Below are 21,638 nucleotides of genomic sequence, written 5' to 3'. Positions count from 1 at the left end.
AAACCTGTCCCTAATACTCTTTGTAATCTATACCATGTCACGCTACGGGAAATGTGCCAAGTGCGCCAATAAATTACCTGTAGCTTTATAACACGAGCACATGTAGACACACAATGTAAAATATTCACCAGTGCATTGACACTTCAGAATAAGTCCTTGAGATGCCGATTATCAATGCAGTAGCTGGGCCGAAACAAGATTGTTACGTTTGCTGTAAAAAAACTACATCGCTTGTCGTCAAATAACCCTAAACAAGTTTTACGAATACCCCAATTCGATGTTGATAATGGTTGCCTTGAACTTTACAAGACAGAAACTTTTATTCTGCTTATTTATACTTAATATTTACTTTAAAACTTCTGATTCTGAATAGCTAAATCTATTTGGACGCTCCTATAGCTAAAACGATCTCCAACAAGTGACTTTCCCAGTAAACTTTGCAAGCTACATTGCTAATTATACAGGAAGGTCAGCGGTGACCGATGTGATGGGAGTCCAGTCGAAAGGCCACGCTGAAAAGTGTAAGTAACACAGTAACATTTTTTATACAGGGCTTTATCCTATAGAATCTCCTAATTTTGGCATTTTATTTTTCTTAGACGGGACCAATTCAAGTCTATTACTGCCAGTTTAATACCCTGTAATACTTTAGCTAAAACTATTTAATACCTACTGTTTTATTTTCTAATATTTCATGAAAAGTAGTCATCGAACCCGCACCTGTCTACTTCAAGAAGCTGAATTACAAACATCTTATTTCACGAGCATCTTGGCACTGAGGTTTAAAAGTTTTTTTTTCAGTGGTATTGGGATAAAATGTACTTGGCAACATAGGTATATTTAACAATATTGCGCATGAGTTTATTTTTATGCCTATCACTTTCATAAATTAATTCAGTGGCGTGATGCTTTATTTTTTTCGTAAAATAGACTTGCTTTACTTTTTTGTGGTAGGTAAGTAATCATAATAGATTGTTTCGAATATACAACATTCCTTGCTAATATTACTCATGAAGTAAGCCAGTAAGGTAAGGTAAATTGTACCTACCTATAAGTTCAAAATTTATTCAAGAATATCAAAGCTAATCCCATTTTAATATTAAGTTTTTACTTGCTTAAGTCTTTAGCCTGTTTCTTATCCGTGCTTTTAACATATAAATTAGATACACAAATTACACAGGTTAGGTACGCATAATATGTACCACCTAAATGATTCTGCATTTCCTATGCCATGGCCTGGGCCCCAAGCCAGAATTTGTCACGATATACTTAATATAGTCCCGTCACTACGCCTATTTACATTGAATATGTATTTCAATGTTTCAATCCAAAGCCGTATCTCCAGCCTAACTAGAAATTTTAATTTGAACATTAACGAATACACAATAATCTCGTAATTGAATTGTATAGCATCGAGCACGGTACGCGGCCTGTCTCAATCAAAGCGATCAATGCGAATCAACAGATTCACTAACTTGTATAAAATCTCTCTGCAAAAATTAGTACCATCTCGCCATTCAAGATTGTCGGTCGCGCGTCGGCCGCGAAACGTATAATTACGAACTTTTCGACCGGTTCGTCTCACCAGATACTCCTTGTCTAAAGCCAAAACAACACCCGAGCATTACAATACAAAGTGCCGCGTGATCTTGTATATTTATAAAGGGAGTTCCGTACCGCAAACACCATTACACGCACCGTCGCCACTCACAGTACATAATGCCATGTGTGCATAGGCGTAAGAAAATTAAAACTAGATAAAAAAATATACATTCACGACGGAGTTTTTCAATAGTGTGACGTGTGAAAACAAGAAAAATGACGAACAATTATAACATGAAAGAGTTCAGCTCAACGTAAGTAACGTGGTTATTCAACATATTATTTAAATATTCATAATCGTATGCTTATTTAATGCCTATTACAAATGTTTGTACACGCAACACGAGACTTACACTATCTGTTGTTGGTATTGAGGTAGCTCACTAACCTTCCTAGTACATGTCTGACACTACTATACATAGGTACGCCTTACGCACTACGCTACGCATTCCTACAGAGTTTACAAATAACACGTAACATTATAGAAAAAAATTGACGGAGCATATTCATACAATCATAACGCTAATAAATAGTTTTTATTTGAGCATCAAGATTTAGTAAATATTTATAATTTACTTATTTCGGATTGTAACAGTTTATTTACTTAATACGAATAAACCGAACCTGTTGGTCACTAAACACCTGATATGTAGGTACCTATACGTTACATCGAAAAGCCATAAAATTTAAACCATTCGATCCTGATGTCTAATACTCCATTAAACTCTCTAGCTGTGTCGATCATGCGTTCCATTCAGTTATATGAATTACTTCATGAGTTTTGGAATACAGAGTCTTTAGTCTTGAGGAGGGTACACTTGGCCACCCTTGGCTTATACAATATATTCTTGCGCAGTTGGCTGATCAAAATATGAAAATAGACTACGAAAAAGCCCTTATATTATTATTAGAAATATTATTTTGACCATCTTTTTCAGAAATATCAACTGCGATCATATTTTTATCATATATGTTTCATTAAATTTTATCAGTCATGTCGCCTCATTACGAAACCGACTGAGACGACATGAAATGGGTTTGTGTTTGACAATAAATGTATTTTCGTAGTCCGTGGGCGTACATTGCTCCTCACGGTGCAGCGTGCCAAACTACTGTCTGAGGAAAGACAGGAATGTAACTAAATAGAGCACCGTGAAAGTTAAATGTATCCGAACCATTTAGTGTCAAGACCAACGCTCCGATTCAGTCTGCGACTTTCGATCAATGGCTGCCGAAATTATATAGAGTATGCCGAAAACGGGTCACGGTGATATCCTGAACTACTTTTCTTTTATACAAATGTTGTAGTAGAGTAAAAGTTGTTTACAATGAGTCCCCTCAGTCATATTTTTTCAGCTTACTATACCACTTTTACCACATCCTGTATACTACAGTTTTCGATGTAAAATTAAAAGTCATTTAGGTACCGCAGCCGCAGGGTCAGTAAACTCATCTCTCTACACTCTTATAAATCCAAAATATATGTATAATGTGAATGAACAAATACACGGCTTAACTTTATCTACATTGTTCATGTCAAACTTTTTGTCAAATTTTACATTTTTATTTTCATTATGTGCTGGTGTTCCATTTGAAATAAATAAATTTGTATGTGAAAATATAGTAGATACAATAATTATACATTGGATTCGATTCGATATGAAGGTACTTACAAACTTTAATTTTCGCATTGTCAAATCTTAAATTTTGAATATGGAAAATTAGTTGTACCATTGGTTATACGCAGCCAACCCAATAGTAATATCTATAGTTAGTCCTTCTGAAACAAAAAGAATCTCTTTAATTACCCATCTACAAACATAAATAATCAAAAATCATCAATCATCATATTTTTTGTTTTTCAAATGTATTGTTACACTCACGTCTTAAAATATTTCTACAAATGGTTTAGCCTAGCTTTAAGTAACCTGATCAGTACGTTGGTATAAATACTATAAGTCTTAGATGGTGATTTCATAGTAGATGACCTTATTAGCAGAATACCTTGTGTTTTATGGTATACTTAGTTTCTATGCAGCATTAAAAGTTAACGACAATGACTAACTATATTGTATATTATGTATTTCGTGTTAGCTATGATTATAAATCTACTTATATAGGTATACCTAGTAGCTATTTATATCTGATATTCTGATTTCATGATATACAGGAGCTCGAATCGCCAACTACAAAGTGTAATAGAATGGCAAGTGAAGAAACATGAGGAAGCCAAAATTTACCGTGTCTGTAGTCTAGCCAAGAAACGCCGTATAATTTCTAACATGTGTTAGAATAAATTTAAATTACATCCTAATTGTGACACTTGCAGTAAAATTATTTTAAAGCCCACACTCCACCAATGCGGAGACGAGCCGAGCGGAGAGATGTTTTTTCAACAGCCAATAGAATCTCGATAATCACACAGCTTTTCTAAACTATGCTCCATTGGAAATTTATAAGCGGGAAATTACAATATTGAATTCATACTACAATATGCCTATCTTACAATGCCAAGGTACAAGCACGGTGCTGTAAAATCAGCTATAAAAATCATTGTATACCAATCAATATCAATTCATTCGAATTATTTTTTGTAATGGTCTTTCATAGTTTGAGCTAGGCACAAATCATTATTTGATTCGATTATATGTGTTTCTGTGAAAAATTTACAGAGATCCATTCATGCATACTTACAAATGAAACTTTCAAGATTAGCAGGAAGTAGTAGTATACTATATAAATTAAATATTTTATGCGTCCTGCGAATCTTGTTGAAACTCATTACAACTGCTACGGGTATATAGGACCTATAATATATAACAACTGTATTGGGTGCCATACCCATAAGGTACTCGTAGGTACTATGTTAGTTGATCATTATGATGATTCGTAAATAGACCAGAGAAGTGACCGTGATGATAATAAACACGTATTTACGTGAATAAATATAATATACGCCAGAGTGTTTATTTGGTAGAGAACCTATTTGAACTGGATTTTGTGGCACACATCCAAATCTAAGCGTAAAATGTGCTATGCATCGCCGGTTATCATCGAAATGTATTGCATATTATACTTACCCTAATATCACAGAGGAAATGGTTAGTAAAGAATTGCAAATAAAACAGCCATTATAATCAAAAAAGTACCTACCTCCACAAGATTACCACTCAATCTTTTTGCAATGTTGTGTAAAAGTATACTGATGATACGAAATTTCACACATAGTACAGCTCATACATACATAATTAATCAACATAGTACTTAATAGGTATATAATATGTACATATGTGCGGCACTCATATAAAACTTAATGTATTGCACTTTTATGGTAGGTAGGTACCCTTAACGAAACAAGTATAGGGTTGTACCTAGCATTCAGGGCGATGTCAACTTACATCTATCGATGCTAAAACATTGTATTCCTAGCTGTGGTGTGTATGTCTATGTACATAAGCTTTTCACATTAAATGTAAAATTATTTAATTAATTTTAACAATCCTTTCATGATAAGTCTTTTATTATTTGTGATCAGATAAAAACAGACATTGACACGTGAGTTATTTCTGGCAACATTGTTGAAAGTAAGATTGACTTAAATCTTAACTGATTTGTCGGATTTAATGTCTGTACTTAATTGGCGTTTATCTACGTTTATCTTTACGATAAAATAACACGAATTACGCGAATGATTCATTAACAAAAAGCACATAGTTACTTATATTAACAACATTTAAGTAGGTACCTCCTACAGAGAAATATTGGTAGCCTGAAAACTTAATAGGAGCAAATAACTTAATATTGAGCATTCTTGATATTGCGCGTTGAATTCTTTTGTATGTACGCTAACTAAAGAATTGAAAACGATTACTGTTATTGCTAAAAACCTCTATTCCTGTATGACATCATGTTTATAGTATAAAAGGCTTTGTCTGCTGATGAGCTGATGACTCATAGTGATATCGTGCTTTAGGCTAATAAATTCAAAACCGGATCTTTTGGTTTTTATGTATAAAAGTTTGGCAAAAACGTGTCTACCTACTCTACTGATCTCATTAGAACGATTTTTATTTATAATATTGTTATGTTTAACTATTTTATTAATAATAATTAATAAAATGTATTTTTTATTTTTTTCAGAGCAATTATAACTGAAAATGCTTCGTTCCCCTCAACATACTCGATCAACGGGAAAAGTAAGGAAAATGACACAGAAAAAGACGACTATGATCCTTTCTCAAACAGAAAGTTGGAACATCCCAACTCGTGAGTAAGCCAGACCATAACATTATATACTCGTATATTAAATCTGGAATATGGGGAAAATTGCTTCAGGTATCAGGAAAACCGACAGCTAAAAATGAAGATAAGATCGCCAATCACAATTTTCCTTTAATTTGCTTAGTAAACATATTTAGACATCTGCCAGTAAATCTTGGATGTCACTAATGAGGTGCTCCTCCGGAGAACGGGGGTTTTGAACTGGCTTGACGGACTCAATGTGATGGTAATCCTGCATCTAAGCTAACGCTTGAGCATTGATATAAGTACCTACCTATCAGTAATTCAGCAGGACCTACATACATACATAAGCACTCACGACTGTAATCCCCGAAGGGGTAGTCAGAGGTGGCTCACAAGCGAGCCATCCACTTTTCGCAGCACATTCGTACTCACATGATAGGTTGCGAACCATATCGCCGTTTTGGAATAAGTACAATGCACTTAGGATACCCATCTAGAATCTAGATTCAGCAGAATCTGTAGCTTCAGATACTCGCTTTTCCGTAATTCATTAGGTACCGTTTCTTTCCAGTGACATGCGTTCATTCGCCAACTTGCTCAAGTCCTCGCTGGGGTCGGGGATCCTGGCCATGCCCGCCGCCTTCAAGAATGCCGGAACTGTCGTCGGCATCTTCGGAACGATAATACTCGGCTACATCTGTACGCATTGCGTCTATTTACTGGTAAAATTACTCTGCTACGGTCCAGTTTAGTCCAGTTGTAGTGTTTGCTTAGTTTTGTAGATTAAGCCCCTGTTCCACAATGTCTGGTTAGTCGCTACCTGTCGGATAAAATACATGCTGTCACTGTCTAAAAAATAATAACAGAAAGTGACAGCATGTATTTTATCCGTCAGGTAGCCACTAACCAGACATTGTGGAACAGACCCTAAGTGTAGTGTACAACAAGAGCAAAGGTTTTCGAAAATAAATCCAACCTTTATATTTTCTCATTTACATATTAAAATTTTATTAATACATTAAAATTACTTTAGATAGAAATCTATTTATGTATAATATAATCGAAACTGTATGTTGCTAATATCTGCATATACCTAAAATCTTTGGCGGTTTTCAGGTGAAAACATCACAAGACGTATCAAAAGTGTCGAAAGTGCCATCCTTAGGATATGCAGAAACTCTTGAGGCGGTGTTTGCCACCGGACCGCAGAGACTTAGAAAATTTTCAAGAGGTGCCAGGTAGAGAATTTACTATCTTACTAGTATTATACTTAATGGTGTGTGTATATATTTCTGGATATAACCCTATTAATGTTTACTTCAAATTCGGGATGAAAAAAAAGTGAAGCTTTACCTATATCGGGTGTATGTGCTTGTAGGAACAATTATTTACATAGGTACATCTTCTCTCAAAGCATATTTCATCTACAATATAACTACAAAATATGGTGCAGAAGTGCAATTGGCAAGTGCCAACGGCTCGCGGCTCGCGGCTCGCGCCTTTACAGGAAATGGCATCAGAGGCTAGTAATGTATTTTGCGTGTTTCAGAATATTTATAGACTGGGCGATGGCTTTCACCATTCTTGGCGCCTGTGCCGTCTACGTCATTCTTCTAGTCCAGTCTGTTAAACAGGTATCTATTACTCATTATGTTATTGTTTTGTGACAAATATCCATTAGTAAATATCTATTAGCGTAAGCAGTTCGTTCCGATGGATTTATTGGTCTGATGATGACATCCATCGCCTTTTCGGTTCTACGATGAGAAATATGAATGATAAAATATCAGAGGCTTACATTATTATTTTTTGGTTGATTCTGACAGCACAGTTTTACAGGACTTTATCATATAAGTTTATATGCGGTGGTGGTTTGGATCCGGTATACGTAGGAATGCTTAATTTTTTGTGAACACGTTCATAGAACTCCATACAACTGTGTCCAATAAAACGAATCCTGTGTAAATTCATTGTGTTCATGTTCTTAGCAATCTCCACTACAATGACATTTACATAATATATTTTTATTTCAGATCGTGGACTACTTCGACCACGACAGTAGCCTGACAACCACAATGTACTGCCTCATGTTCCTAGTTCCTATCCTCATCTTCACTCAGATCAAGAACCTTAAGTACTTGGCGCCATTCTCCGGATTCGCGAATATCCTCCTGGTCCTCACTTTTGTGATCTGTCTGTACTATATTTGTGATGAGTTCCCGAGCCTCGACTCCAAGCCGATGTCGGTCGATGTGGGACGACTGCCGTTGTTCATCGGGTAAGATTATACTTTTCTGTATTTATGTTTAGTGTGAGTCTGGTAAAAACTTAAGTTCAAAACTTAAGTTTTTACCAGACTTTTAGAAAGTATAAAAAATAAACTCTTTAAAAAAACATTTACAAAATATAATTTGTTCTACCTATGAATATAAGTAGAATAGCTTACCGAAGTATAGTAAATATATTTTCGGTGGGGCGAACCGCTCTTCGCCTTGCCCTTGGGCTAAATGCCAGTTGTACAGGTTGCCGGTAGTCCGCCTTCGCAAATCGCTGAGTCATCAATCGGTACCAAAACAAACATTGAATCCTACATAACTTTATTATAAAGAGAATAATCATATCGTATAAAACATAGATACTTAGATAAAATATGTAAATAAAGCTTTAGGTCAGTTTAATGTAGTAGTATAATTTAGTCAGTCAGTTTACAGTCAGCTAAATGGTATTCATTCAATTAAACAAATACAAGCAGGTAGTTAATATAGTTTCTTGGTGAATGCATGCTATCTTCACAATATTTAAAATACCTTTACAAGTGTATGTGCTCATAGCTACCTAACGACTATTCCGATTAAAATTCAATCGAATGCCGAAGTAATTACTATTGTCTCGATCTCGCAAGATCCTGATTTCTTGTGCTGTTGACTTTATTGTCAGCATTGGTTCATTATGATGGATGTTGCTGCAATTCTAACATACTTGCCTTGTTTTGTTGTCTCGTGTCGTGCGCGCATACCAAATATGTTGAAATACTTAATTATAAAATTATTAACTGTAGGTACCTAGACCCATTTATTCAGTCCATATAGACTTAGTTAATACAGGGTGATTGGTAAGTCGATGTATTCCTTTAAATGGGTTATAAACGAAGGCATTTACAGTCGATTGAACCCCAATCGACTGTAATGCATTATTTTTATTATTATTATTATTAATGCATAATCCGAAAGTCAACCATTTCTGAGTTATTTAAGTTTTAAGTTTTATTAGGTTTTTGCCAAAATTTATGTTTTAAAACAATTTTTTTAAAATAATAACCATTTTTTTAATACTTTTTTCATTGTTTTGGATTAGTAACACCTTAGCCTACTAATTATAATAATTAAATGCGCAAAATTTAACTTAATTTGTCTACAGTGCTTTAAAATAGGTGAAACATTAAGACAATATTACGAAAGGTGAAAACAAAAATGCTGAATTAAAAAAGAATTTTATCTGAAAAAAATTCAGGCACTACAGCTTAAAAAAAATTAGTAAAAAGTACTTTTCAGTAGGTTCAGAGTTCTACAAAGTCCAGATATAAGAGCTTTTACCTTAAAATTGGAACAAATCTTGTTCGTTTCCCTACTGAGATGTGTCCGCTTATGTGGTTGTTTTGGCTATATCTTGGTCATACCTTAATCGATTTTAGATTAGCATATGTCATTTTAAAGCTTATAAATTGACTATGTTTTTAAGCTGAATTGAAGCCTGAATTTTTTTCAGATAAAATTCTTCTTTAATTCAGCATTTTTGTTTTCATCTTTCGTTACATTTTCCTAATGTTTCATCTATTTTGAAGCACTGTGTCTAAATTAAGTTAAATTTTGCGCATTTAATCATTATAATTAGTTGGCTAAGGTGTCACTAATCCAAAACAATCAAAAAAGTATTAAAAAAATAGTTATTATTTTTAAAAAAATTGTTTTAAAACATACATTTTGGCAAAAACCTAAAAAAACTTGAAACTTAAATAACTCAGAAATGGTTGACTTTCTGATAATGACTTATGGGGTTCAATCGACTGGAAATGCCTTCGTCTATAACCCATTTAAAGGAATACATCGACTTTCCAATCACCCGGTATACTATAAGAGCGATTTGCACAATATATTAATCGTCGTCTAGTCGTCTGTCAAACTCCTGACATTCTACACTGAAAGTAGCATCACTTTTGAACGGCTAAAGCCGATTTTGATAAAACATGGCTAAGGACACTCGGGATAACATTTCCTACGACTCTAAAAAAATAAATCGAAAATCGGTTCACCCGTTTGCCAGCTACGCTAACACACAGATACACAGACACGTTACACTTATAACACCCTCTTTTCCCCTCTGAAGTTAAAAACTAATGCGCGCAACAATTTTGTTCCAGTACAGTGATTTTCGCGATGGAAGGCATCGGCGTGGTGCTCCCCGTGGAGAACACGATGGCGCGGCCGCAGCACTTCCTGGGCTGCCCCGGGGTGCTCAACATCACCATGGCAGTCGTCATCCTGCTGTACATGATCATGGGATTCCTGGGATACGTGAAGTATGGGGATGCGTCGCAGGGCAGCATCACGCTGAATCTGCCTACGGGTGAAGTGTAAGTTTTGGTTTTACCTGCACGGTGTGTAGATAACTTTATTATTAGGTAGTTGTAAAAGTTAAAAGTTTGCAAAATATGCAGATACTTAACTTATATACGTATGTTTACATAGTGAAACAATGCACTTTATGATACATTAGTAGATATACTGTGATATAATGTTAACGGTGCACCTTTTTGGAATTATAATCCTCATAATCCATTATCGATTTACCTAAAACTAGAGTAGAGCCATTTCACCGGGCTAGTTAGCGTCCCACTTCTGAATCTAACCGTCAAACGTATTTCCTTTCCAGGCCGGCACTCATGGCGAAAAGCTTCATCGTGGTGGCGATATTCTTCACGTACACGCTGCAGTTCTACGTGCCCATGGAGATCGTGTGGCGCAACACTCGCGACCGCGTGGCGCTCAAGTACCACAACCACGCGCAGGCCGCCATGCGCGCCGTGTTCGCTTGTCTCACTGGTGGGTTTCTTTTCTTTCCATCTATAGGGTATGATTAGACTCGACCAATGAACGACCAGCAATTGACCGAGTGCCCGGGTAATATTGTGACGACCAAATTGTGTAGTGGTTATAGTGACCCTTATAACCCTGATTGCTATACCGAAGGTCCCGTTCGATTCCCGGCCAGGGAAAATATTGGTATAGAGACAGATATTTGTACTGGGTCTCTTTCTATGTATTAGGTACACTGGCGAGCAGTTAAAACTATCCACGGGCTATTGTCGTTCCATTTGTCACTGTAGTTTTATATTACTGTTGTTGCCCTCATTAACTTTTTTGGTGTTGGTACCCCCAATGCTTAAAGCCTATCTCTTACCTAAAATGATACCATAAAATTGGGGCTGGTCCTGAAATTTTACCAAAGCAAAAATCCTAAGTATATTCTACTTTTATCAAAAATCTCAGAGACTTAACTTCTTCCTGAAATATCACAGTTTTGTAAATTACTGCTAGGTATTTCAATATAGAAAGCAAGATAAATCAAATAATGCGTATATCATTCTGCAAACATGAGAATGTGCGCATTTCATCTCTGTTAAACCCACTTCATAAAAGTTTTATTGCACTAATAAAATAATCATTCTACAACCGCCACTCATGCAAAGTTACTAAGTAGGTACAATCATGATGAGTTTCCTTCCTTTATCTCCGTCATTATAATCAGTTTTATGACCGATGCTGCGTTTTTTGAAAAAGTCACGTTTTTTCGAGGTTACATTTAGTTACCCTGACCTACTGTACTTGGTACCTATGAGAACACTGACTATACTGTTAGGGATTAGGATTTGCCTGTGTTGTGCCATCTCCATTGTACTTACCCATACCAAATGAGATCGTTGAACTTTATAGTAGGTATATACTAGAGTCCGCTACCCTATCTCTGCCGCTACCACTGCAGTCCTTATAGTAGTCCTACCTTACGTAGTATTATCATAGAATAACAAGTATGGTATTACCTATTTACTTTTTATCTGCACTCAAAGAACTAAATATAGCATCGCATGATGGGCAGATTTAATTCCCGATTATTTCCTAGGTCATATCTGCCGAAGAACCGATAACCGTTGGGGTAGACGAGTTCTCGAGTGGAGACCACGAACAGGCAAACGCAGAGTGGGACGCCCTCCTGCCCGCTGGACTGACGACCTTAGGCGGGTGGCGGGTAGTGGTTGGATGAGGAAGGCCGAGGACCGAGTGTTGTGGCGCTCCTTGGGAGAGGCCTATGTCCGGGTACACTACATAAATCCGAATTACTTTTTTACGAATATGAAAATAACGATTTTTAAAATTACGAATTTCATAATTCCGAATAATACACAATCCCGAATTTTAAGTTTCCGAATAACGAAAATCACGAATAGTTAATAAACGAAAATTCAAACAACATATTTATTAAAATGACGAAATTCAATTTTCCGAATATTATTATTTCGATGTTTTAAAAGTACGACTTTTTATTATATCGAATTGTTAAAATTACGAATCCCGAAGTTTTAATATTCCGAAAATACAAATTCCCGAATGTATCTTAGTTAACAAGAAATAGTTATTAAGAATAGTGTATTTATTAACAGCATAATCCGTATACAATTTAACAATATTTTTAGGGTTCCGTAGCCAAAATGGCAAAAACGGAACCCTTATAGTTTCGTCATGTCCGTCTGTCCGTCTGTCCGTCTGTCCGTCTGTCACAGCCGATTTACTCGGAAACTATAAGTACTACAGTGATGAAATTTGATGGGAATATGTGTTGTATGAACCGCTACAAAAATATGACACTAAATAGTAAAAAAAAGAATTGGGGGTGGGGCCCCCCATACATGTAACTGAGGGATGAAATTTTTTTTTTCGATGTACATACCCGTGTGGGGTATCAATGGAAAGGTCTTTTAAAATGATATAAAGTTTTCTAAAAAACATTTTTCTTAAAGTGAACGGTTTTTGAGATATCAGCTCTCAAAGTCGTAAAAAGTATGTCCCCCCCCCTCTATTTTTATAACTACGGGGTATAAAATTCTAAAAAAAATAGAGGTGATGCATGCTAATTAACTCTTTCAACGATTTTTGGTTTGATCAAAGTATCTCTTATAGTTTTTGAGATAGGTTGATTTAACTGTAATTTTGCTGCTACGGAACCCTTTGTGCGCGAGCCCGACTCGCACTTGGCCGGTTTTTTAAGCTATATTATTTGAGACGCTCCGCTCCGCTTCGCTGCGCTCCGCTTTGTTTTCGATATCTATGTGCACCTAACACGCTCCTCCTCGCTTTGCTCGTCGTCGCACCTATCTTTAGATTTAGGTCCTAAGGTTTTTAAGGTTAAACACCCTAAAAATCCGAGCAATTTTATTGCTTTGTTGTGTTACTTAACAACAAATACTACAAACACTTTTCTATTTACAATATTTTAACTCTATATTTGAAACGCTCCGCTCCGCTTCGCTGCGCTCCGCTTTGTTTTTCAATATCTATGTGCACCTAACACGCTCCTCCTCGCTTTGCTCGTCGTCGCACCTATCTTTAGGTTTAGGTCCTAAGGTTTTTAAGGTTAAACACCATAAAACTCCGAGCAATTGTTTTGCTCTATATTTGAAACGCTCCGCTCCGCTTCGCTGCGCTCCGCTTTGTTTTTCGATATCTATGTGCACCTAACACGCTCCTCCTCGCTTTGCTCGTCGTCGCACCTATCTTTAGGTTTTGGGTCTAAGGTTTTTAAGACGTTTATGGTTTTTTTGTCAAAATCACGAATTATCACATTTTCGATCGGGATTTGTATTTTTCGTGATTATAATAAATCGGTATTTTATTTTTCGTAAGCTTAAGTAATCGGATTTATTAACGTTCGTGTATTTGACAATCGTAATAACAAATCTTCGTGATTATAATATTCGAAATTATAATTTACGTGATTTTTAGAATTCGGCATTTTAAAAAATCGGTATTGCAATATTTCGTAAATTACATATTCGGTGTTTTCAAATTCGGAAAAAAGTTTTTCGGAATATTTGGGTGTTCCCCCTATGTCCAGCAGTGGATGATTATTGGCTGATGATGATGATGATATTTTCTAAGACCACTGTGAAGTGTGTGAAGTCGTGGCGCCACCTCTAATAAGTATTTTTCTAATCTTTTTCAGTGGCAGCGGCAGCCACGCTCCCGCGCTTAGAGCAAGTGATCGGGCTGGAGGGTGCCTTCTTCTATTCATTCCTGGGCCTCATCGCCCCCGCGCTCATGGACCTCATATTCCACTGGGAGCGAGGACTCGGCCCCTACAACTACATACTTGTCAAAGACACGATGTTGATCGTCTTCGGATTCTTCGTACTAGTCACCGGAGTCACACAGAGTATCCGGGAAATTGTTAACAATCCCGGCTGACTGTGATTGTGTAGCGTACTGTTAAGTTTTCACTGTAATTAAATTTAATCATAGTAAGTATCTACGTACCTATAATGTAATTAATTAACCAAGAACGATTAAATATTTTGTTTTTTAAGAGTATCTATAAATGGTACAAAATAACTTTTGTAGTTTTAGTTATTAATCCTTAGGTAGGTAATAATAGTAGATACCAGCAAGAGTTAACATAACATGAGGCTTAACCTTGAAGCGTACGAACTCCCTCCCTGACCCTCGCCTAACGTACTTCTCTCACCATCCATGCGAGAGGATGAGGATCATCCAGATCATCCTAGTTTGGTCGCCTCAGATTTAAATGATGTAGTTAGATGATTATTGGTTACTATAAGTACCACTCGAAGTCGAAGTATTCCTTTTTTTTAATGGGTTGTAGAGGAAGGAACTTGAAGTCGATAGAAGTCTAGATAATGTATTAAGTATCCGAAAGCTAAACTTATTGTACAGCTTGGCATATCTTTATCACTGCCTGATATTTACCTGAACTTAATAAGCATTTCCTTTTTTAAACTTATTTGCCGGGCTGTACACTATCTATGGTATGACCATGTTAAAACAGCATCTGTATTAACACAGAGTATGTAGCAACTACACTTCTGTAAGCTGTCATTGACATGACATGTGTCAAATTATTTCGCGGCGCGGCGCGATTATTTGAAACAAAACAAGAAAACAAAAACAAATGAATGTTAATTCACCAAAAATAATTCTTCATGGATCTAATCAATTGTTATATTTAACGAAACTTGGGTTTAATCATTTAGTTTAGTACGAATACGTTATACAGACCGGCCTACACCGTAACTATCAAAAAGTATTTACTTAACTATTTTTAAACAATTATATCATTGCCAGTCATTGACCTAAACCAGAAATCTCTAGTGTGTAAACTATATTTTAAACATTCTCTTGCATCATCAGAGCATTCCACCGTATTCTGTGCCATAGTATTATTGGCTAGCTAAAGATAAACAGATCTTTGACTGCTGTAACTACAGATTAGGCAGACTTACCTTTCACTTCTAGAGCAAAGTGCTTCGCTTCCATTTCTCTTTTTAATAATACCAAAGACGAAGGTTCAAATATGGGTTTTGATCTGAAATCACCCCTGGTAAGCTATCATTGTATTATCCACTTACGATTGTTTTTAAATATGTTGAGGTTAAATTCAATAGCTTTTGCTTATTCTTTATCAAATCTTAAGCGGCCCTTATCAATTTATATCGGTACGTGATGGATAAACTCATTGCTTGTAAATCATGTAGATAATACATTGTAATCGTTTACCAATCATCAAGGAATATGGACTCTAATAGTGTGGTTTGTAACCTATAATTTATTTCTTCATTATCTACTTTTGTTATGTACATCAGCTTATGTAGCTTATTCAGTACATATTATTCGTCATTCATTTATTCGGTTTCCGTTTATCTCATGATAACTAGGTACTTGATCTGTAAACGACTGATGTCAAGGTCACAAAAGTCATTTCAACAATGAACTTCAAAAAAGTTAATTATTTCTTGTTTCTACCCAACCAGTCGTCTTTAGCGGCACTCACGCGATACGCCAACTATAGTTATTTAACTTCTGATATCATTTACATGCAAGCAACACTGAGTAGTAACTCTCATACATACTGCACTTGTTTACTTTTACTAACATTATAGTGAGTGACATGAGAATATTATACTGTGCAGTTTGAATATTATTGCTTTAAAAGAAGCCATACAGTGCTTTCATTTTAAACATCAGTTCACATAATAATCATGGATAATTTAGAGGTTGCTACCCATGATGTTTTTGGAAATGTTCCGGTAAGGAGTGCTTTTATATTCACTACAAACATATTCTTGTTGTTATTCAAATCATAACCTATATTCAGTTATGTTATCAGTATGACTTTCAACTGAATGAATGTCACTTTTTACCTTTTACTGATTCTTATCTTTTAATCATTGCTCTTTAATTTATTAAAATGCCTTCTATGCTCTCTTTAGTTATAAAGCATTTACCAAACCTAGGTATAACTATCATTTCATTAATATAAAAACTCCATATCAATTCATGTAACAAACAAGATTCATAGTCAAACTAAATCAATGTTTCAGGTATTGCCCATCATAATAGGAGCAGGTGCTGTTGTCGTCCTGTCAACAGTCATTGCTAACTGCCTGTGGGGAAAGAAAACTAAAAAGCCAACTAAACTAGTGGCTCTTGTGGACCCCAATGTCAAATACCCGCTGCCTCTGATTGAGAAAGAGGAAATAAGCCATGACACAAGGAGATACCGCTTGGGACTGCCATCTTCCGAGCATGTTTTGGGTATATAGAGTTTTGTTTCATGATGATGATTAGTGGTATATGTAAACAGATAAATCAGATAATACTATTTTCATGAAAAAATCAGAATGTACTAAATTTGAATTTAATTCTTACCTATATCTTTTTTATAATCATGTAATGAATTGGCCATAATCACATATGAGGTGAATTGTCTGTGCTACATGAACAGTTCTTAGGCCTTTGACCTATGTCACATGTAGTTACATGTCTCATAGTAAATGATATTTATGAATATTCTTACTCTGTTTCAGGTCTACCCATTGGCCAGCACATTCATTTGTCGGTGACAATTAAAGACGACCTGGTGATCAGAGCCTACACACCTGTATCAAGTGATGAAGACAAAGGCTATGTGGACCTTGTAGTGAAGGTAATACAGCCTATAATTACCTGTAAATTGTGGCAGCAAAAGGTTCAAGGTGTACAAGGTTAATTTTTGGTTGTTCAGTATGTTTTGTTGAAGTCCAAAGTTCATGGTATGAGCAAAATGTACTGTAGTTATCATTCTAGATTTTACAAGTGTAAACAGTAATGATGACAGAGCTATTTAGTTTTCGAGATTTAGAGATTTTTAGGCGATTATGTGATAGGTAATATATTTTTATCTTAGTTATCTTAAAACTTTTGATGATATAGGTAATATAGCCCATATTGCTTAAATTTAAGATCTAAAACAAATTATTCTATCTTGTTCTATTCATAATTAACTTTTAACTTTTACGAGTTCTAAGGTTTAACCCAAAATTAAAAGATCACATTTCTCATTTACAGGTGTACTTCAAAGATGTCCACCCTAAGTTCCCGGAAGGGGGTAAAATGTCCCAATACCTGGAGAGCATGAAGATCGGAGACACCATCGACGTGCGGGGACCCTCGGGCAGGCTGCAGTACGCCGGACACGGACAGTTCCTCATCAAGAAGATGAGGAAAGATCCCCCAGTCAAAGTGAATGTTAAGAAGCTTAACATGATTGCAGGTAAAATAGCCAAATACATGCTTAAGTTCTTTTCAATTCTAGACTCTTGCACGGTTTAAAACTCTGTACTCATTCTATTACTGTGAGGATCCCTAATGGTGGGTAAAATGAATGCGCTATAAAATAGTATTTCATCTAGGTAAATTCCACTGACCCAACAAGTAACCAATGAACAAGACCAATTGAAATACAGAGGGATGGGCACGATAACATTTGGATTTTTACCCATCAATCTCCTTGCCTTGCTTTCTAAAGTGAATTACTAGGGGAATATACTATACAAGTCTGCTGAGGTCTACCAAAGAAGATCCCAACAAAAAAGTGTTCCATGCATCAAATAATTATATCCCTTTTACTTAATCTTCAGGTGGTACTGGCATCACGCCCATGCTGCAGCTAGTGCGCCACATCTGCAAGGACGCGACTGACCAGACCGAGCTGCGTCTGCTGTTCGCCAACCAGAGCGAGGACGACATTCTTCTGAGGAACGAGCTCGAGAAGTACCAGGCTGAACACCCGAGCCAGTTCAAAGTGTGGTACACTGTTGACAGGCCTACTGAAGGTGAGGCTGATAATATTTTGTAGTGGAATTGAGGTTGAATTGATTGTGTGATTATCACTAAATAGTACTCGTATCTTGACCACATGCGCCTCAATTTGCGCGTCGGCACAGGTTGGATTTGTGATCTACTAATAAGCAAATAATCGGCGAGCGTTATTGCATTTACTTTGATAGACGTAGCCGGGTGACAGCATCATTGGCGTGCGTCGGGTGGATTTGACACATTGCATACGCGCCTTACCTTGCAAAACATCTTCTCAGAGATCTAAAAAAATACTTATTGGCGCATTGGTCGTGCTTAGCGAGGGTACACCCGAGTCCGCGTTGTTCTATGTGCTTAGCATACAATGTAACCATCATCTTACCTACTTTTTACTTAGAAACCTATTTTAAGCCAGTAACTCTCACAAAACTCCTCAAATTCCAGGCTGGAAGTACAGCACAGGCTTCATCAACGACGAGATGATCAAAAGCCACCTGTTCCCGCCCGGTGATGACGTCATAGTGCTCATGTGTGGACCCCCGCCAATGATAAACTTCGCCTGCACGCCGGCTCTCGAGAAACTGGGCTACAGGGAAGACCTGCGCTTCGCTTACTAAGCAAGTTCGTTTGTTTACGGGTTCAATTGTTATTTATTAGTAAGTAGGTACATACGTTAACGGTTAATCAACGGTTCACCTATAATGAAAGAGATCACTGTTAACAGAGATGTCTGCCGTCTTACTTTGAGTTTGTTTATTAAAATTTTCTTGCAATAGAAAATAGAAAGGAAACGTGCAGCATTATTACTAGTTTTCAATATCAGTAACCATAAAGCTGTGTTTAGCTGCGGTTAGCTTTAGTAGCGCATCGAATAATGAATCGAACTAGTTCTGGTTCCTACTTTTAGTTTCAGAGTCCAGCTTTTATTGGGATTTCTAAATTTCTCAATAACTGCATTTATAAGTCAACTTTAGTAAATTTCAGTTTCCATAGAGCAAAAATCTTATTTTATCGTGCTTCTCACACATTGTTTAGTTATGTTCAAGCTTTTAGTTGGGATAAGCTGAGGGTAGATGCTGAGGCTGTTAAAATAGTTATACATTTTGTAACTCTTTGATAAAGCGGCTTTTTGTCGAGGGATAGTTATGTTTCTGCATATTCAATATCTTGAATGTGTTGTTTCACAGTCATGTATGTTAGAAAGACACTATGTTATTTTATTTAGTAATTTTGCAAAAAGTTATTGCTTCCTATTCACTGCTTATTAAAAGCATTTTATACTATGATTCTATTTACACTAGGGCATGCAATACCGGTACAATTTTCAATACCGGTATTGAGTTCCGGTATTGCAACTCAATACCGTCGATTTATTACGAGGAAATCTAATACCGGTATTAATACCGGGATCCCGGTATTGAGTTGCAATACCGGAACTCAATACCGGGATCCCGGTATTAATACCGGTATTAGATTTCCTCGTAATAAATGGCATATATTGTGATTAAAGGTCGTATAGGTTAAAATAAAACGAGAAAAAGCAATGAAATTCAGTTTTTTGCAATAGATTTTTACGAGAATTGAGTATTAGTGTTAAAATTTTGCAATAAATTATTATTGTTACATCCAGTGTCCGTTTACGCATGGACAAAAGTAGATATCAAGCGGCCGAAAACTGCATCAAACCGTTGGAAACAAGTGCGCTTTCACAGTACATAGGAATACTTTATCTTAATCGCTTTATTATAGCCTAAAAAAGTCCGATTCCGGTATTACTTCAATACCGGTATTAACTTTCAATACCGGTATTTAAAAAAGCGTGAATTTTGTCCCTGATACCGGTATTACGAATACCGGTATTGCGGTATTGCATGCCCTAATTTACACCATAGTACATTTTTACAATGTGATTCAAACTAAAGCAAGATATTTATGATACTTACGTTTATGTTTACTGTCATATTTACTTACATTCAATTAAATGCATTTCTGATACTTTCGTTGCTTTTATTAGTAAGTATAGGTATATTGTGGTTGTAGAGTCGTGTTAATATTTTTATAAACAATTATGAACACTGGAATAAATGTTATAGACTGAACAAGGTTTTTAAATTATTTACTCAACACTTAAAAAATATATCAAATGTTAGGTAGATATTAAATACGATATATAAACAACTGTACAAAAATAATGAAATAATTTGCAATGATAGAGAGTGTCACCAGCGGTGTCGATAAATCGAAATTAAACATGCCGCATATGTTAAACACAGGTTTTTCCCATTCTATGTAACTTAGAATTTGCTTGAAGAATCGTCTTACAGGACCTGAAAACGAAAAGAAAATAAATGTAAATTGTCGGTTTCTGCCTTCGCTAGCTAATTAACAAAAGTTCGAATGAAAACTGTGATACGTTGTGCACTTTTGGGATACAATAAATGCGTCAACAGGTAACATTATAGCGATGCCGCGATACATACAAAAAGAAAGTTTAAAAATAAAATTTACCTCTTACTATCTTTCGTTGCATGCGAACACTGTAATTTTTCAAAATGCGGAATTGACTTATCAGTAAATTGCAAAACAGCGCCAGTACCCATATTTGCATGAAAAAAAACCACACGACAATAGAAGCGGTAATGACGCCAGCTGAAGGATATGTCTGAAACTAAACAAATTTAAATTCAGTACGAAATAAATTGTTATGTTAGATTAAAAGTTATAACTACTTACAGGGTTTTTAAAAAGGGTAGGAATGGATAAATCTAATATTAACTGAAAACATAATATTGTTTCTTTTTAAGAGTGTGTTAGTAAAATTATATAGGTACTTATTGAAGTTAATTACGTATTTTGCCGACCAGCGTAGAAGACCACCAAAGACCACTATTTATTTTAAGTCATGGGAAATGAATGGCTCTGACGTCAGTTATGTAGATTTATAAATAATTTTCAGATAAAACGTTAGTTAAATCTACTTACGTTGTGCCGAAATCCTTCGAGTATCAATTCGAAAATAACGAACGACATCACAAAGAACGATGAAATTATTGTAAATAGCTGAAATTTCAACATACATTAGTCTGTGAATAAATATACTTGTGGGTTAATTCGGTCAACATTTATGATATATTAGACGATCTTACCTGGACACCAAAGATTTTGGAGATTGTGCTGTACGCAACTAAAATATTTCGCAGACATACAGTGAAATTTCGAATTTCGTGATGCTCAATACATGTTTCATTGCAAACTTTGAGCCCCGTCCCAGCTAGCGAACCCTTCGGGGGATGAGTACTGACTTTCTTCATTGCTTTCACCCGAGATTGTATTTTGAAGTTCAATATCCTTACGCGAATAGCCAAGTAA

The 21,638-nt window shown here is 35.9% G+C and overlaps 2 protein-coding genes across 4 annotated transcripts; both read left to right on the top strand.

The window, feature by feature from the left end:
* The first annotated feature begins 1,492 nt into the window (after positions 1–1,492).
* On the top strand, positions 1,493–14,507 carry LOC105398051 (proton-coupled amino acid transporter-like protein CG1139). Its single transcript, XM_038112169.2, has 9 exons — positions 1,493–1,856; positions 5,743–5,868; positions 6,419–6,569; positions 6,964–7,085; positions 7,397–7,481; positions 7,881–8,125; positions 10,265–10,477; positions 10,777–10,946; positions 14,122–14,507. The coding sequence occupies exons 1-9, from the start codon at positions 1,819–1,821 to the stop codon at positions 14,361–14,363; spliced, it is 1,392 nt and encodes a 463-aa protein (XP_037968097.2). The 5' UTR covers positions 1,493–1,818; the 3' UTR covers positions 14,364–14,507.
* Positions 14,508–15,158: 651 nt separating this feature from the next.
* Positions 15,159–19,025, top strand: LOC105397988 (NADH-cytochrome b5 reductase 2). Of its 3 annotated transcripts, none has more exons than XM_011570028.3 (6): positions 15,159–15,513; positions 16,514–16,727; positions 17,000–17,118; positions 17,520–17,724; positions 18,092–18,286; positions 18,714–19,025. In XM_011570028.3, exons 1-6 carry the CDS (start codon positions 15,487–15,489, stop codon positions 18,884–18,886), a joined length of 933 nt encoding a protein of 310 aa, XP_011568330.2. In that variant the 5' UTR covers positions 15,159–15,486; the 3' UTR covers positions 18,887–19,025. The 3 variants fall into 3 exon arrangements, with proteins under 3 accessions (XP_011568330.2, XP_011568331.2, XP_011568329.3); XM_011570029.3 differs by lacking the exon at positions 15,159–15,513 and adding an exon at positions 15,576–15,722; XM_011570027.3 differs by lacking the exon at positions 15,159–15,513 and adding an exon at positions 15,846–16,219.
* Positions 19,026–21,638: the final 2,613 nt, after the last annotated feature.

The sequence above is a fragment of the Plutella xylostella genome, chromosome 13 (assembly GCF_932276165.1).
Source record: "Plutella xylostella chromosome 13, ilPluXylo3.1, whole genome shotgun sequence".
In the NCBI taxonomy this organism is placed as follows: domain Eukaryota; kingdom Metazoa; phylum Arthropoda; class Insecta; order Lepidoptera; family Plutellidae; genus Plutella; species Plutella xylostella.
Note: the sequence above shows the minus strand (reverse complement) of the source record. Positions and strands in the feature narration are given on the sequence as shown.

What these genes read in the sequence shown, in the direction of transcription:
- LOC105397988 (XM_011570027.3), top strand. Translation starts at nt 16,172, where the DNA reads ATGGATAATTTAGAGGTTGCTACCCATGATGTTTTTGGAAATGTTCCG. An exon ending in ATCTTCCGAGCATGTTTTGG is followed by an intron (nt 16,728 to 16,999) that starts GTATATAGAGTT and finishes ACTCTGTTTCAG; the next exon opens with GTCTACCCATTGGCCAGCAC. An exon ending in ATGTGGACCTTGTAGTGAAG is followed by an intron (nt 17,119 to 17,519) that starts GTAATACAGCCT and finishes TCTCATTTACAG; the next exon opens with GTGTACTTCAAAGATGTCCA.
- LOC105398051 (XM_038112169.2), top strand. Translation starts at nt 1,819, where the DNA reads ATGACGAACAATTATAACATGAAAGAGTTCAGCTCAAC. An exon ending in AAGTTGGAACATCCCAACTC is followed by an intron (nt 5,869 to 6,418) that starts GTGAGTAAGCCA and finishes GTTTCTTTCCAG; the next exon opens with TGACATGCGTTCATTCGCCA. An exon ending in CGTGTTCGCTTGTCTCACTG is followed by an intron (nt 10,947 to 14,121) that starts GTGGGTTTCTTT and finishes AATCTTTTTCAG; the next exon opens with TGGCAGCGGCAGCCACGCTC.